Source organism: Lepidochelys olivacea (genome assembly GCF_965140295.1).
Source record: "Lepidochelys olivacea isolate rLepOli2 genome assembly, chromosome: 10".
NCBI classification, from domain to species: Eukaryota; Metazoa; Chordata; order Testudines; family Cheloniidae; genus Lepidochelys; species Lepidochelys olivacea.
The window spans coordinates 42,111,452-42,128,573 of record NC_140420.1 but is presented as its reverse complement, the minus strand read 5'-3'; the positions used below and the strand labels follow the sequence as shown (position 1 = coordinate 42,128,573).

General features: G+C 49.1%; 1 protein-coding gene across 1 annotated transcript in view; it reads right to left on the bottom strand.

The window, feature by feature from the left end:
• Positions 1-17,122, bottom strand: part of HCN4 (hyperpolarization activated cyclic nucleotide gated potassium channel 4) — a 169,302-nt gene that overhangs the window by 66,120 nt on the left and 86,060 nt on the right. The window contains exon 3 of the mRNA XM_084641694.1: positions 10,148-10,309. Within this exon, the coding sequence (XP_084497820.1) occupies positions 10,148-10,309 (162 nt within the window). The remainder of the gene's footprint in view (positions 1-10,147; positions 10,310-17,122) is intronic.

Genomic DNA, 17,122 nt, shown 5'->3' with positions numbered 1-17,122 from the left:
AGATCTAACCACAATGGCGGTGAACAGGCTGGTAATCATCTACAACAGGACTCCCAACATTACCAACTTCAATGGGAAGCTTGTCAGAAGCTCCACTAGCACAGATGGAGACAGAGCAGATAATTGCTGTTTCTGGGCAGCCAAGAACAGCTGGAACCTTTGGAGAGTGCTCATGGGCACTAAGCAAGTGGACAGAGACTCAGGATAGTCTGACCCAGGCTATATTCAGTGGCCATACGTATAATGTCCTGATTAAAAATGGACAACACAACAAAAGCAGCGGCAAAAGGAACCCATTCAGAGCCGCATAAATATAGAGCTCTTCACCGTGTCAAACTCTCTGGGCTGGTCTTGCTAACAAAGAAGGATCCAGTTCAACCCAGTGCATTGGAAAACATCTCTTGCCATTGAGACAACATGGTAATTGCAGATTCAGAGCCCTACTATGAAATGGGCCCCTCACTGTGCCAAGGGGAGCAGCGTTTGCACCTTGGAATGGGAGCACAGATTTCACTTGCAGACAGTGCTCCATGAGGTTCCTCCGTATGCACCTCAAACTAGGTTTTGTTTTAATGAACGCGTTGTTCCCTTACCACTAGTTTCCAGTTATGGTATTTACCCACCTTCCCTTTCCCTGGGCCCACTTCATTCTAGCAATCACAGTCATCACTGTAAAATGCTCCTTCACTTACACAATGACACACACACACGCTCCAATCATTAGCTCTCTCTCCCCACCTGGCCTATTGTCTATGTACTGAAGGGCTAGAGGGAGCTCTGAGATTGTGGGCTGGACCAGCTGCCCGGGCTGGACCAGCTGCCCTGGCCAGACCTCTGCCCATGATGGCAGGTCACCTGTGAGGTGGGCAGTGGATTGACAGCCCAAGTTATGCCAGCTGCCACCATTGTGAGGGGGCAGAGGCAGCACAGCGGTCTCTCTCCCTCTCTGTGTAATGAACCTTCCCTGTTAAATGGATGTGGTTTGTGTTAATCAAATTGCATTAGAGACAGTAGGTCACTGCTCAGTGGGAGTGAGCAGAAGGCTGATGCTGGGCAGGAGAGCTACAGCATCACAGCCCGTGGGAGAATTTGGATCCCTAGCAGTGGCTTGCAGGATCTTATCTTGGGAAGGCAGAGAAGGCCTGTGGAGAAGTTACAGAGGCCAGGTATGTCCGTTCACTCGTGTGTGTGACTGGGACACACAGGTCCAGTGCAGAGTGGCCCAAGAAAGATGATCTGGGTCACATCACTGTGGAGCAGAAGCATAAGATGAGCATGGAGCAGCCAGCCTCGGAGCTCAGTGCACACCAGGAGAAGTGAAAAGGGCAGTTTAGCCACGGTCTGCACATAATCCTTTGTTGTGCCCAATTTAGGTTGGTGAGGCGGCATGATGGAAACCCAGCCACCCCACAGTGCAGTGGTTGCATTGATACCCTTCTGCCTTCATGCTTATCTGTGGCTGTCACTGCAATGACAGAGGCAAGAGAAGGGCACTACACACTGGGGAGACAATGTCGTGTTTCACCCCAGTTGGGCAGCACTCAGGAAATGTCTCCATTGACCTTGTCATTCTGGCTTCTCTACAGCGTCTCTCAGCCTGAAGGATCCCACATGCTCTATCAGCGGTACATCTATGAGAATCACTTATCATTTCCATCATGGAAAGGCAGCTGCTTTTGGGGTTGAACGCAACAGCTGTTGAACACTGCAGTGCAACTTGTTTAAACTTGCAGTGCTACAGTTTAAAACAGGAAGTGAAGGAGGCTAACAGAGGGAGTTTGCCTGGGATCTGTCCAAGAGGAGGTACGCCAAGTGCTGCATTAGGGGGGCTGTGTTGGTGAGTATATGAGTGTCTGTTGCAGGGACAGTTTGTCAGTTTGATCGTGCGCTTGATTGTTTCTTTGAAAAGTGTGAATTGGGAGTGCTTTGTTCCAGGTGAGCCTTGAGTGGGTCTGACTTTTATAAAAAGCCAGTCAGATGCAAACCAGCTGCGCAGCGAACAGCAGAGAGGCTAACAGAGGGAGTTTGCCTGCGGAGAGCCTTTCATCTTGCAGGTTTCTCTGAATAGTTACTACAACAGCTGAGGAAGCTTTTAGAAGGAAGGTAATATGGATGGTGAGCGTTCAGCGGTTGTGACCTGCACAGGATGTGCCAGGTTTGTCTTTCTTCCACAGGACAGAAACGACTTTGTCTGTACAAAGTGCAAGCTGGTCTCCATATTGGAAGAGAACGTTCAAGGTCTGGAGCAACAGGTATCGACCCTGTGTTGCATAAGAGAAACTGAAGATTTCCTGGACAAATGTCAGGATATGCTTCTACGGGCACAACGTTCTGAAGAATCAGAGCAGGCTACGCAGCGGGGACAGAAGGATGGTGAAGAAATTTGGCAGCATGTGACCTCCAGAAGAAGAAAGGGGAGCGCCCATGTACGAGCAATGCAGATACAGGTAAGCAACCGTTTTCATGTTCTCTCCACAGGTACTAATGCAGAGAGTGGACTAGATGATACATATGAGGGAAGGGAGCAGAAGGAGACTCCGCCGATTGGAAGGCATGAAATGCACTGTCCTAGGGATGGGGGTTCCACGACCACCGCTCCCAAGACAAGGAGGTGGGTGGTGGTGGTCAGGGACTCCCTCCTCAGGGGGACTGAGTCATCTATCTGCCGCCCTGACCAGGAAAACCAAGAAATCTGCTGCTTACCAGGAGCTAGGATTCATGACATGACGGAGAGACTACTGAGACTCATCAAGCCCTCAGATCGCTACCCCTTCCTACTTCTCCATGTGTGCACCAATGATACTGCCAAGAATGACCTTGAGTGGATCACTGCAGACTACATGGCTCTGGGAAGAAGGACAAAGGAGTTTGAGGCACACGTGGTGTTCTCGTCCATCCTCCCTGTGGAAGGAAAAGGCCCGGGTAGAGACTGTCGAATCTTGGAAGTCAACAAATGGTTACGCAGGTGGTGTTGGAGAGAAGGCTTTGGATTCTTTGACCATGAGATGGTGTTCCAAGACGGAGAAGTGCTAGGCAGAGAAGGCCTCCACCTAATGAAGAGAGAAAAGAGCATCTTCTCAAGCAGGCTTGCTAACCTAGTGAGGAGGGCTTTAAACTAGGTTCACCGGGGGAAGGAGACCAAAGCCCTGAGGTAAGTGGGGAAGTGGGATACCAGGAGGAAGCATGAGCAGGAGAGCATAAAAGGGGAGGGCTCCTGCCTCATACTGAGAAAGCGGGATGTTCAGTGAGTTATCTTACATTCCTACACACAAATGCAAGAAGCCTGGGAAACAAGCAGGGAGAATTGGAAGTCCTGGCATAGTCAAAGAATTATGGTGTGATTGGAATAACAGACACTTCGTGGGATAACTCACATGACTGGAGTACTGTCATGGATGGATATAAGCTGTTCAGGATGGATATAAGCTCAGGAAGGACAGGCAGGGCAGAAAAGGTGGGGGAGTTGCACTGTATGTAAGAGAGCGATATGACTGCTCAGAGCTCCAGTGTGAAACGGCAGAAACCTGAGAGTCTCTGGATTAAGTTTAGAATTGTGAGCAACAAGGGTGATGTTGTGGTGGGAGTCTGCTATAGACCACCAGAGCAGGGGGATGAGGTGGACGAGGCCGTCTTCCGGCAACTAACGGAAATTACTATATCGCAGGCCCTGGTTCTCGTGGGAGACTTCAATCACCCTGATATCTGCTGGGAGAGCAATACAGCGGTGCACAGACAATCCAAGAAGTTTTTGGAAAGTGTAGGGGACAATTTCCTGGTGCAAGTGCTGGAGGAACCAACTATGGGCAGAGCTCTTCTTGACCTGCTGCTCATAAACCGGGAAGAATTAGTAGGGGAAGCAAAAGTGGATGGGAACCTGGGAGGCAGTGACCATGAGATGGTCGAGTTCAGGATCCTGACACAGGGAAGAAAGGAGAGCAGCAGAATATGGACCCTGGACTTCAGAAAAGCAGGCTTTGACTCCCTCAGGGAATGGATGGGCAGGATTCCCTGGGAGAATAACATGATGGGGAAAGGAGTCCAGGAGAGCTGGCTGTATTTTAAAGAATCCTTATTGAGGTACAGGGACAAACCATCCCGAAGTGTAGAAAGAATAATAAATATGGCAGGCGACCAGCTTGGCTTAACAGTGAAATCCTTGCTGATCTTAAACACAAAAAAGAAGCTTACAAGAAGTGGAAGACTGGAAAAATGACCAGGGAAGAGTATAAAAATATTGCTCGGGCATGCAGGAGTGAAATCAGGAAGGCCAAATCACACCTGGAGTTGCAGCTAGCAAAGGATGTTAAGAGTAACAAGAAGGGTTTCTTCAGGTACGTTGGCAACAAGAAGAAAGTCAAGGAAAGTGTGGGCCCCTTACTGAATGAGGGAGGCAACCTAATGACAGAGGATGTGGAAAAAGCTAATGTACTCAATGTTTTTTTTGCCTCTGTCTTCACGAACAAGGTCAGCTTACAGACTACTGCACTGGGCAGCACAGCATGGGGAGGAGGTGACCAGTCCTCTGCAGAGAAAGAAGTGGTTCAGGACTATTTAGAAAAGCTGGACGAGCACAAGTCCATGGGGCCGGATGCGCTGCATCTGAGAGTGCTAAAGGAATTGGCGGCTGTGATTGCAGAGCCATTGGCCATTATCTTTGAAAACTCATGGCGAACGGGGAAAGTCCCGGATGACTGGAAAAAGGCTAATGTAGTGCCAATCTTTAAAAAAGGGAAGAAGGAGGATCCTGGGAACTACAGGCCAGTCAGCCTCACTTCAGTCCCCGGAAAAATCATGGAGCAGGTCCTCAAAGAATCAATCCTGAAGCACTTACATGAGAGGAAAGTGATCAGGAACAGTCAGCATGGATTCACCAAGGGAAGGTCATGCCTGACTAATCTAATCGCTTTCTATGATGAGATTACTGGTTCTGTAGATGAAGGGAAAGCAGTGGATGTATTGTTTCTTGACTTTAGCAAAGCTTTTGACACGGTCTCCCACAGTATTCTTGTCAGCAAGTTAAAGAAGTATGGGCTGGATGAATGCACTATAAGGTGGGTAGAAAGTTGGCTAGATTGTCGGGCTCAACGGGTAGTGATCAATGGCTCCATGTCTAGTTGGCAGCCGGTGTCAAGTGGAGTGCCCCAGGGGTCGGTCCTGGGGCCGGTTTTGTTCAATATCTTCATAAATGATCTGGAGGATGGTGTGGATTGCACTCTCAGCAAATTTGCAGATGATACTAAACTGGGAGGAGAGGTAGATACGCTGGAGGGTAGGGATAGGATACAGAGGGACCTAGACAAATTAGAGGATTGGGCCAAAAGAAATCTGATGAGGTTCAACAAGGACAAGTGCAGAGTCCTGCACTTAGGACGGAAGAATCCCATGCACCGCTCCAGACTAGGGACCAAATGGCTAGGCAGCAGTTCTGCAGGAAAGGACCTAGGGGTTACAGTGGACGAGAAGCTGGATATGAGTCAACAGTGTGCCTTTGTTGCCAAAAAGGCTAAGAGCATTTTGGTCTGTATAGGTAGGAGCATTGCCAGCAGATCAAGGGACATGATCATTCCCCTCTATTCGACATTGGTGAGGCCTCATCTGGAGTACTTTTGTGTCCAGTTTTGGGCCCCACACTACAAGAAGGATATGGAAAAATTGGAAAACGTCCAGCGCAGGGCAACAAAAATTATTAGGGGGTTGGAGCACATGACTTATGAGGAGAGGCTGAGGGAACTGGGATTGTTTAGTCTGCAGAAGAGAAGAATGAGGGGGGATTTGATAGCTGCTTTCAACTACCTGAAAGGGGGTTCCAAAGAGGATGGATCTAGACTGTTCTCAATGGTAGCAGATGACAGAACAAGGAGTAATGGTCTCAAGTTGCAGTGGGGGAGGTTTAGGTTGGATATTAGGAAAACCTTTTTCACTAGGAGGGTGGTGAAGCACTGGAATATGTTACCTAGGGAGGTGGTAGAATCTCCTTCCTTAGAGGTATTTAAGGTCAGGCTTGACAAAGCCCTGGCTGGGATGATTTAGTTGGGAATTGGTCCTGCTTTGAGCAGGGGGTTGGACTAGATGACCTTCTGGGGTCCCTTCCAACCCTGATATTCTATGATTCTATGATTCATATATTGTATCAAAGGTGATGTGTGTTTCATTTTTCACCTAACCCTCAACCCGCTTAGCTTTTCCTTCACCCTCCACAGCTCCTGCCATCTTCTGAGCCTGCAAATAGTCCTTTCCTTCTGTCACACTGATCTCTTGAAAATATTAATAGGCTGTGATCATACCCTGCCCTCGCCTAATCTCCTTTTAAGATGATAATTTTAGCTCCATTCCTCCCTCCTCACGGGTCTCGTGCTCCAATCCTTTGCTCATCTTTGTAGTGGGTGAGACAAGAGAGAGGCAGTGTGTCCTAGTGGATAGAGCACTGGACAGGGACTCGGGAGACTGGGGTTACTTTCTTGGCTCCACCACTGGCCTAGTGGGTCACTCTGGGTAAGTCACGTCACCTCCCTGTGCCACAATTTCCCCACTAAAAAAAAAAAGGTGGGGTAAGAATATCCTTTGCAAAGTCCTTTGAGAGCGACTGTGGTGACCAAACTGCTGCATGCCCCAGGGGTACAAACTGGCATTGTTTGTACATCCTTAGCTGTACTGAACCCCAGGATAGCACTGGGAGCCCAGATTTATCACATGGGGGTCTCAGACTCACTGGTTTACCCCCCAAGTCTGTCTATCTAAGGTACTTATCTGGCCCCCATTGCCATAGTCTCTGAGAACCTCAGAATTTTTAATGACTTTCTCATCTCAACATGCCAGGCTGGCAGGGCTATCACCTCCATTGCACAGATGGGGAACGGAGGCACAGAGAGACTAAGTGACTTGCCAAGGCCACACAGAGTCTGTGGCAAAGCGGGGACTTGAACCTTGGTCTCCCAAATTGCAAGCTAGTGCCCTGACCCCTGGGCTATCCAGCCTCTCCATCCCTCCCTAACCATACTGTTTATTGCCTTTTCCTAGGTGTAGGGCTTGGCATGTGTCAGTCTGGACTGTCCCCTCCTTGCCTGCAGTGCCACTTGCTCCAGCTCCTCCAGATGACATTTGGTTTTGGCTGAATTTGGACTGTAACTTGGGCACGCCAGGCTGTGCATGGGAGTCTGGCTGTTCAAGAGTGCAGCGATGGGGTGCAAAGCTCTGGGAGTCTGGCTCAGGAGAGAAGCTGTCTGAAAGTCCTTCCAGGTTGCTCAGCATGTTTGCAGCTTCCACCCAGCTCCTAGTGGACAGGTATCCACGTCACAAAACCCACCGCAGAACTGGCACTAATTGACTGGGGTCAGCACTGACCAGGCAGAGAGACTCTGCTCCCCTTTCAGCTGCTGCTGCTCAGGCTAGTACCTCCCTGGGAGGGTTGAGGCACATCAGCAGAAAATCAGAGGCAGCATGATCTAGTGGCCAGGGCACTGGACTGGGAGCCAGGATGCCTGGGTTCTATTTTTGGCTCTACCACTGTCCTGCTAGGTGACCGTAGGCATGTCACTTCCCCTTGCTGTGCATTCTGGTCTGTCTAGACCGTAGGCTCTTCCGTCCAGGGCTGTCTCTCACTCTGTCTCTGTCCAATACCCAGCACAACAGGGCCCTCATCTCTAGTCCACAATAGAAATAGAAAGGGGGCAACCTGGGGGAAGATCGTGCTGTACCTGTCCTGCAGATCAATAGAGTAGTCAGTCTGGCATCATTCACCAGCGGGGAGAAATAAACAAACCAACCTCCCCACAGGTGGCTTTCTGTGGCTTCTAACTCAGCCTGAGATGCGCCACCCACCCTGGCCCCTCACAGCTCTGAAAGGAGCAGTCATGAGATGTTGGTTGCACTTTTTTAATTTCAAGTTTCTTTCTGCTTCAGTGACTGATTTTGAAGAAAATAGTGGCTGGGGGATCCGGAGCTGCAATAAGAGCTGCAATAAGAGGAAACTTTTTAAGGTTTGTCAGTTTTGCTGCTTAATCATCTGGATGTTGTCCCTTTGAATAAGGGATCCTGAATTTTTTGGGAAATATTGAAAGGCACCATAAGCTCATCAGGCACTTACCATATGTTCCATGTCTCATCATAAACACTGCAGCCACCAGCAGAGCCCTGCCTATTGCTCCTGCTATGGGAGTTGCAATACTGACTGGCACAGTTTATTTTCAGGGTGCTTTATAGTCTGTACAACACCCCCACAAGACAGGGAGGTGAGCAGTGCGATCGCACTATCTTATACACAGAGAAACTGAGGCAAGAGAGGCTGAGTTACTTGCTCAAGGCCACTGCAGGGATTGGTGTCAGGAATTAGGAGCCTGTGGTTCAAACCCAGGCCTGCCCTTATGGGGAGGCACTGGGCACGCTGCTGCCCCAGCTCAGCCCCACAGATGGCACAAGAGCCTGCTCCCAGCATGGAGCAGGGTTTGTGTAATTTTTTTGAACCCTCCTTCTTGCTGTCTCCTGCCAGCAGGAGTAGCTGGGCTCCTGCCTTCTCCTGTGTGCATCCAGAGCAGGCTCTACTTAGGTTCTGCCCCTGCTGCTTTCCAGGCCTGTCAGCCCTGCCTGTTTCATCACAGAGGGCTCTGCAAGGCACATTCCACCTCCCGCCAGCTCCCTCCACCTCCAGGTGATTGCTAGAGAGAGAAGGAAGATACTAGAGTTGGGGAGGCAATGGAGGGCTGCTGGATAGCTGTGGGGTGCTTAGGGTTGCCAACTGTCTAATCACACAAACCCAAACACCCTTGCCCCACCCCTTCTCCACCCCTTCCCTAAGGCCCCACCCCACTCACTCTATCCCCCCTCCCTCTGTTGCTCGCTCTCCCCCACCCTCATTCACTTTCACTGGGCTGGGGCAGGGGGTTAGGATGTGAGAGGGGGTGCAGGCTCTGGGTTGGGGCTGAGGAGTTTGGACCGTGGGAGGGGATTCCAGGTTGTGCTTGGGCAGGGGATTGAGGTGCAGGAGGGAGTGAGGGTTGCGGACTCCAGCCGGGCAGCACTTACTTCAGACAGCAGCATGTCCCTGAGGCTCCTAGACTCAGGGGCGGCCAGGTGGCTCTGCCCCTGCTTGCAGGCACCATCCCCACAGCTCCCATTGGTTATGATTCCCAGCCAATGGGAGCTGTGGAGTTGGTGCTTGGGACAAGGGTAGCACACAGAGACCCCCTGGCCATCCCTGCACCTAGAAGCTGCAGGGACATGCTGGCCAATTCCGGGAGCTGTGCGGAGCCAGGGAAGGCAGGGAGCCTGCCTTAGCCCTGCTGTACCGCCGACTGGACTTCTGGCCTATTCATAGAATCATAGAATATCAGGGTTAGAAGGGACCCCAGAAGGTCATCTAGTCCAACCCCCTGCTCAAAGCAGGACCAATTCCCAGTTAAATCATCCCAGCCAGGGCTTTGTCAAGCCTGACCTTAAAAACCTCTAAGGAAGGAGATTCTACCACCTCCCTAGGTAACGCATTCCAGTGTTTCACCACCCTCTTAGTGAAAAAGTTTTTCCTAATATCCAATCTAAACCTCCCCCACTGCAACTTGAGACCATTACTCCTCGTTCTGTCATCTGCTACCATTGAGAACAGCCTAGAGCCATCCTCTTTGGAACCCCCTTTCAGGTAGTTGAAAGCAGCTATCAAATCCCCCCTCATTCTTCTCTTCTGCAGGCTAAACAATCCCAGCTCCCTCAGCCTCTCCTCATAACTCATGTGTTCCAGTCCCCTAATCATTTTTGTTGCCCTTCGCTGGACTCTCTCCAATTTATCCACATCCTTCTTGAAGTGTGGGGCCCAAAACTGGACACAGTACTCCAGATGAGGCCTCACCAATGTCGAATAGAGGGGAACGATCACGTCCCTCGATCTGCTCGCTATGCCCCTACTTATTAAAATCTCCCTGACTACTTTCAATTGCGACCAGAAGATTGAGGCTGATTCTGGGAGAGTCCTGGCTAATCCGGGAGGGTTAGCAATCCTAGGGGATGCTGTATTGCTGAGGGGGGAAGCGTTGTGGAATAGGGAGCTGTGTGTTGCGGGGATGCTGGAGGGATGCTTGTGTGATGGGGGGCTGGAAGGAAATTGCTTCATTATTGCAGGCTTGTGGAGGGCTCTGGGGTGTCAGAAAGAGCAGGCACTTACCACCATGCGGTTGAGGGACACCCAGCAATCTTCAGGGAAGTCCTGCAGCATGGGCACCAGGAACTGAAGGCAGCCGTCCCAGTGACACAGCAGGAGCATCATTCCAATCAGGTTCACAATCCGCACCACCGCACTCGCCAGGTCATAGGTCATGTGGAATATCTGCAGGGGCCAGGAGGGAGATGATTCACACCCAGCGCCTCAGCCAACGAACACAACCAACAGACAGAGAGCTCCAGGCCAGGGAAACACAACCAAACAAAGGCAGTCCAAGACAAGGTTGGGTCAATTCTCCACAGGCAGATCAGTGGTTAAATACAAAATATTAGAGCAAGTCAGAAAACAGGTTAAAAAAATCACCAAATATACCCACCCCCTCCCATTCTTCATCCAAATTTCACTTCGATTTAAAATTTTCAGTCTGCTTTATAAAATAAATCACATAGCTGCTCTTCAGCATTTCACTTGTGCCTTACTTCTCTCCAGGGAGCAATCCTCCTTTGATATCCCCAGTTTTGAAAATAGATTATAAGCCCCCCCAGGGCAGGGTCTCTTTCTGTGTTTGTACATTGGATGCACGTGCCAGCATTCTTTCCCACAGTGCACAGCAGCCTTAAACCAACCAGAGCTCTACAGTGAAAAATTCAGCAGAACTTGTCTCCTATCCAGCTGTCCCCTCTGTCCTTGGCCTTACATGGAGGAGGGCAGGCTGGTGGAGAGGAGGGGGCACAGAAGATTTGGGCTACACAGAGTTGGGCTACCATCTTCTGCTGGTATGCAGAGTCTTACTCTTAACAGGGCCATTTAGAACCAGAGGGCTCAGCAGCCCTGAATCAGGCAGTTGCATTTGGTTCTCTGCAGCCCGTAATTCTCCATTACAAGGAGGGGCAACGTATTTCCCCCCATCGTACTAATCATAAGCAGAATATATTCAGAAGCCCACGTATCATGTGATCAAGGCAGGGTGCAGACAGACATATGCCCCTGTCAGGGTTCCCTCTCCACTCTGAGGTACAGATGTGAGGACCCGCATGAACGACCCCCTAAGTTTATTTCTACCAGCTTAGGTTAAAAATTCCCCAAGGCACAAATCCCTTTTGTCCTTGGACGGTATGCTGCTACCACCAAGTGATTTAAACAAACATTCAGGGAGGGCCACTTGGAGCCCTGTCCCCCCCCAAAATATCCCCCCAAGCCCTTACACCTCCTTTTCTGGGGAGGCTTCAGAATAATATCCTAACCAATTGGTTACAAAGTTAGCACAGATCAACCCCCCCTGGGTCTTAGGACAATGAAAATCAATAAGGTTCTTAAAAGAAGAATGTTATTTAAAGAAAAGGTAAAAGAATCACCTCTGTAAAATCAGGATGGAAGATAACTTTTCAGGGTAACAAAAGATTCACAAACACAGAGGAACTCCCTCTAGGCTTAGTTCAAAGTTACAAAAAACAGGAATAAACCTCCCTCTAGCAAAGGGAAAATTCACAAGCTAAAACAAAAGATAATCTAACACGCCTTGCCTGGCTTTACTTACTATTTTTGTAATATTAGAGACTGGTTCAGGATTGGTTGGAGGAGATGGATTTCGGCCTGGCATCATTCAGTCCCAGGAGAGAGAACACCCAACAAAAAGCACAAACAAAGCGTCTCCCTCCCCAGAGTTGAAAGTATCTTCTTTCCCCATTGGTCCTTTTGGTCATGTGCCAGCCAGGTTATTTGAGCTTCTTAACCCATTACAGATAAGGAGGAATTCTAGGCTACCCTTAGCTGTATGGTTATGACAGCCCCATAGAGTACAGCTCAGTGGGGACACTTTTCTTTATTTGCTAGGGAGAACTGGCATTCTGAAAACACTGGGATTTGTCTTGCTAAGGACATGCAACCTAGATGACACTACTATAACGTAGGTGCAAAACTGGTTGGAAAACCATTCCCAGAGAGTAGTTATCAGTGGTTCACAGTCATGCTGGAAGGATGTAATGAGTGGGGTCCCACAGAGATCAGTTCTGGGTCCGGTTCTGCTCAATATCTTCATCAATGGTTTAGATAATGGAATAGAGAGTACACTTATAAAGTTTGCGGGTGATACCAAGCTGGGTGGGGTTGCAAGTGCTTTGGAGGATAGGATTAAAATTCAAAATGATCTGGACAAACTGGAGAAATGGTCTGAAGTAAATCGGATGAAATTCAATAAGAACAAATGCAAAGTACTCCATTTAGGAAGGAACAATCAATCAGTTGCCCACATACAAAATGGGAAATGACTGCCTGGAAGTCATTAGGAAGGAATACTGCTGAAAGGGATCTGGAGGTCATAGTGGCCCACAAGCTAAATATGAATCAAGAGTGTAACGCTGTTACAAAAAAAGCAAACATCATTCTAGGATGTATTAGCAGGAGTGTTGTAAGCAAAACACAAGAAGTAATTCTTCTGCTCTACTCTGCACTGATTAGGCCTCAATTGGAGTATTGTGCCCAGTTCTGGATGCCACATTTCAGGAAGGATGTGGACAAGTTGGATAAAGTTCAGAGAAGAGTGACAACAATAATTAAAGGTCTAGAAAACATGACCTATGAGGGAAGATAGAAAAAATTGGGTTTGTTTAGTCTGGAAAAGAGAAGACCAAGGGGTGACATGATAACAGTTTTCAAGTATGTCAAAGGTTGTTACAAGGAGGAGGAAGAAAAATTGTTTTTCTTAACCTCTGAGGACAGGACAAGAAGCAATGGGCTTAAATTGCAGCAAGGGAGCTTTAGCTTGGACATTGGGAAAAACTCCCTGTCAGGGCACTCCCTCAGGGAACGGATGGGCAGGATCCCCGGGCAGAATAACATGAGGGGCAAAGGAGTCCAGAAGAGCTGGCTGTATTTTAAAGAATCCTTATTGGGGTCACAGGAACAAACCATCCTGATGTGTAGAAAGAATAGTAAATATGGCAGGCAACCAGCTTGGCTTAACAGTGAAATCCTTGCTGATCTTAAACACAAAAAAGAAGCTTACAGGAAGTGGAAACTTGGACAAATGACCAGGGAGGAGTAGAAAATATTGCTCAGGCATGCAGGGGTGAAATCAGGAAGGCCAAATCACACCTGGAGTTGCAGCTAGCAAAGGATGTTAAGAGTAACAAGAAGGGTTTCTTCAGGTATGTTGACAACAAGAAGAAAGTCAAGGAAAGTGTGGGCCCCTTACTGAATGAGGGAGGCAACCTAGTGATAGAGGATGTGGAAAAAGCTAATGTACTCAATGCTTTTTTTGCCTCTGTCTTCACGAACAAGGTCAGCTTCCAGACTACTGCACTGGGCAGCACAGTATGGGGAGGAGGTGACCAGCCCTCTGTGGAGAAGGAAGTGGTTCAGGACTATTTAGAAAAGCTGGACGAGCACAAGTCCATGGGACCGGATGCACTGCATCTGAGGGTGCTAAAGGAGTTGGCTGATGTGATTGCAGAGCCATTGGCCATTATCTTTTCATGGCGATCGGGGGAGGTCCCGGACTACTGGAAAAAGGCTAATGTAGTGCCCATATTTTAAAAAGGGAAGGGGGAGGATCCAGGGAACTACAGGCCAGTCAGCCTCACCTCAGTCCCTGGAAAAATCATGGAGCAGGTCCTCAAGGAATCAATTCTGAAGCACTTCGAGGAGAGGAAAGTGATCAGGAACAGTCAGCGTGGATTCACCAAAGACACAAGTCATGCCTGACTAACCTAATTGCCTTCTATGACAAGATAACTGGCTCTGTGGATGAGGGGAAAGCAGTGGATGGGTTATTCCTTGACTTTAGCAAAGCTTTTGATACGGTCTCCCACAGGATTCTTGTCAGCAAGTTAAAGAAGTATGGGCTGGATGAATGGACTATAAGGTAGTTAGAAAGCTGGCTAGATTGTCAGGCTCAACGGGTAGTGATCAACGGCTTGATGTCTAGCTGGCAGCCGGTATCAAGCGGTGTGCCCCAAGGGTTGGTCCTGGGGCCGGTTTTGTTCAAGATCTTCATTAATGATCTGGAAGATGGCGTGGACTGCACTCTCAGCAAGTTTGGAGATGACACTCAACTGGGAGGAGAGGTAGATATGCTGGAGGGTAGGGATAGGATACAGAGGGCCCTAGACAAATTAGAGGATTGGGCCAAAAGGAATCTGATGAGGTTCAACAAGGACAAGTGCAGAGTCCTGCACTTAGGACAGAAGAATCCCATGCACCGCTACAGACTAGGGACCAAATGGCTAGGTAGCAGTTCTACAGAAAAGGACCTGGGGATTACAGTGGATGAGAAGCTGGATATGAGTCAACAGTGTGCCCTTGTTGCCAAGAAGGCTAACAGCATTTTGGGCTGCATAAGTAGGGGCATTGCCAGCAGATCAAGGGACATGATCATTCCCCTCTATTCGACATTGGTGAGGCCTCATCTGGAGTACTGTGTCCAGTTTTGGGCCCCACACTACAAGAAGGATATGGAAAAATTGGAAAACATCCAGCAGAGGGCAACAAAAATGATTAGGGAGCTGGGACACATGACTTCTGAGGAGAGGCTGAGGGAACTGGGATTGTTTAGTCTGCAGAAGAGAAGAATGAGTGGGGATTTGATAGTTGCTTTCAACTACCTGAAAGGCGGTTCCAAAGAGGATGGCTCTAGACTGTTCTCAGTGGTACCAGATGACAGAACAAGTTGTAATGGTCTCAAGTTGCAGTGGGGGAGGTTAGATGTTAGGAAAACTTCTTCACTAGGAGAGTGGTGAAGCACTGGAATGGGCTACCTAGGGAGGTGGTGGAATCTCCTCCTTTTAAGGTCAGGCTTGACAAAGCCCTGTCTCGGATGATTTAGTTGGGGATTGGTCCTGCTTTGAGCAGGGGTTGGACTAGGTGACCTCCTGAGGTCCCATCCAACCCTAATATTCTATGATTCTATGAATAGCTCCGCCCTACCTTACAGGACTATTGTGAGAATAAATTAAAGACTGTAAGGCGCTCAATGACTGCGGCGATGTGGCCAGGTAATTAGGGAAGAAGAAAGGCGGACAGTTTGGTTAACTGTTTCTCAACCCCATTGTTTACCCAGCTTCCTCTGCTTCTTGGGTGCAGCAGGAAACAGAGCCAAAAATAGCATGAGAGGCCACCAAACAGCATTTCCACGCAAGATTGACCCAGAATCCCAAGTGAAAGGCTGCATTAGGAAATCCAGCTCTGTTTGTATGGCTCAGCAGGTTAGTATGACTGCTGAGCAAATCCTTCAGAAAGAATCATTTGACTGGTTTCATCCCTTCTTCTGTCACAGAAATGATCACCCCAAGTCCAGAGTATTCAAATGACAACCGAGAGCTATGCTGGTGCTTGGGGCAATGATCTGTGAAAGGGACCGCAAGTAGATATTTGTCAATGGAGGGCTTTAGTGAGCTAATGACATTTCCTCTCCTATGAATCTGCACTCTCACATTTCATCAGAGTTCTAGCAATAATTCCATCCCTAAGAGCCCTGCCCATGGGGACAGTGGCAGGAACTGCCTTTTTTCTTTAACATAGAAAGATAGAAAATCAAAAGCCTGCAGAAATGGACGTCTCAGGGGATTGTTAAAGGGATACGAAGTTTTTCACCCCCTAGCTAGGGATTTGGCCCTATTCCAGCTAGGGATGCAAAGCTTTCACCATCTGATGTGCGTCAGCAGCCTGTGTGAACGGAGTTGTGAGCTTCAGCCTAGTTCTTAGTGGACAGGCATCCCCATGACAAACAGCTGCCTTTGCTCTTGGCACGAACTGACCCCCTTGACTGGCAGACCCAGGAATGGGAGCCAAGAGTTGAATGGGCCATACAGAATGAATTGCCATCCCCAGGGCTGATTCCTTCCAGGCCAAGGGGAGGGCACATGGGTGAGCCAACATAACCACTCCCTGGGCTGTTGCCACTATCTGGACAGACAGCCCCTGTCTCCAGTGCAGTCCGTTCAGTAACTTTCCCCCCTTGAAATAGATTCACTTTCAGACATTAAGAAAAAATGAGAAACCCTCACTCTGAGAAGTAGCCACAGGGGATGTGGTGGATGCCCTTGGTCTGAGCAGATAACGCTGCTGTAATTTTGTCCCATGTCATGGGGAATATGGGTTCCAAACACTCATCAGAGAGCTCCTAAGCTGGCCTCTCACCGAGCGCTGTGCGTTGCTGCGCTGCAGCACACCCTGCCCTCCCCACTACTTGTGCATGAGAGATGGGGAAAGAGTGTCTGAAAGTCCATCGCACTGGGACATGAGCTGTGATTGGTACTGGCCTGGCTTTTGTCATTAAGGTAGGGAAGCCTGGAGTGCTAGTGACCAGTCCTGCACTAGGTTCTATCGGGACTCCTGGGCTCACTTGGAATTGGTCACACACTCGGTCTTTCATCTGCTTGCCATTTGAGTGATTGGGGTTTGGCAGAGGGGATGGCAGCCTGTACTCAACCTCCGAACCTCTGTTTCGGGAGAGAGGCAAGCGGGAGGTGGTGACACTGGCTGACAGTGCTGAGGGCTTCACCTCAGAAACCAGGCCAATTGTCCACAAATGGCTGTGACTTGTGAATCCCTGTTATGAAGTCTGCTCTACACCCCCAGCCAAGAGAACAGTGAAGCTTCCTGGCAGGCCAGCAGCAGGTGGGACTGTGAACACCGCAGCTGGACGGAACCCTTTCCCAGTAAAGCAACCTCTAGTTGTGGATGTGCCTTAGAACCCCTGATTATCCTTCAGGCTCCTAGTGGTACACATTTGAAATCCTGTCAGCACTGACCAACTCTGTAGAATACATCTCCACTAGCTCTACACCCCTGTAGGACTCCACTGGGCTGGGCGAAGCTTCAGACGGCCACTAAAGTCAGAGGGCAAAGTAGACTTGAAGGTGACTTAACAGGGCCCAGCCCCGACTGTGGAATCTAGGCCTTGGCTCCATCACACTGTTTTAACTAAAGGTGTAGTTTTTTAAAGTTGGTGCATATCTGAGTGTGGATACTCCAACTGAT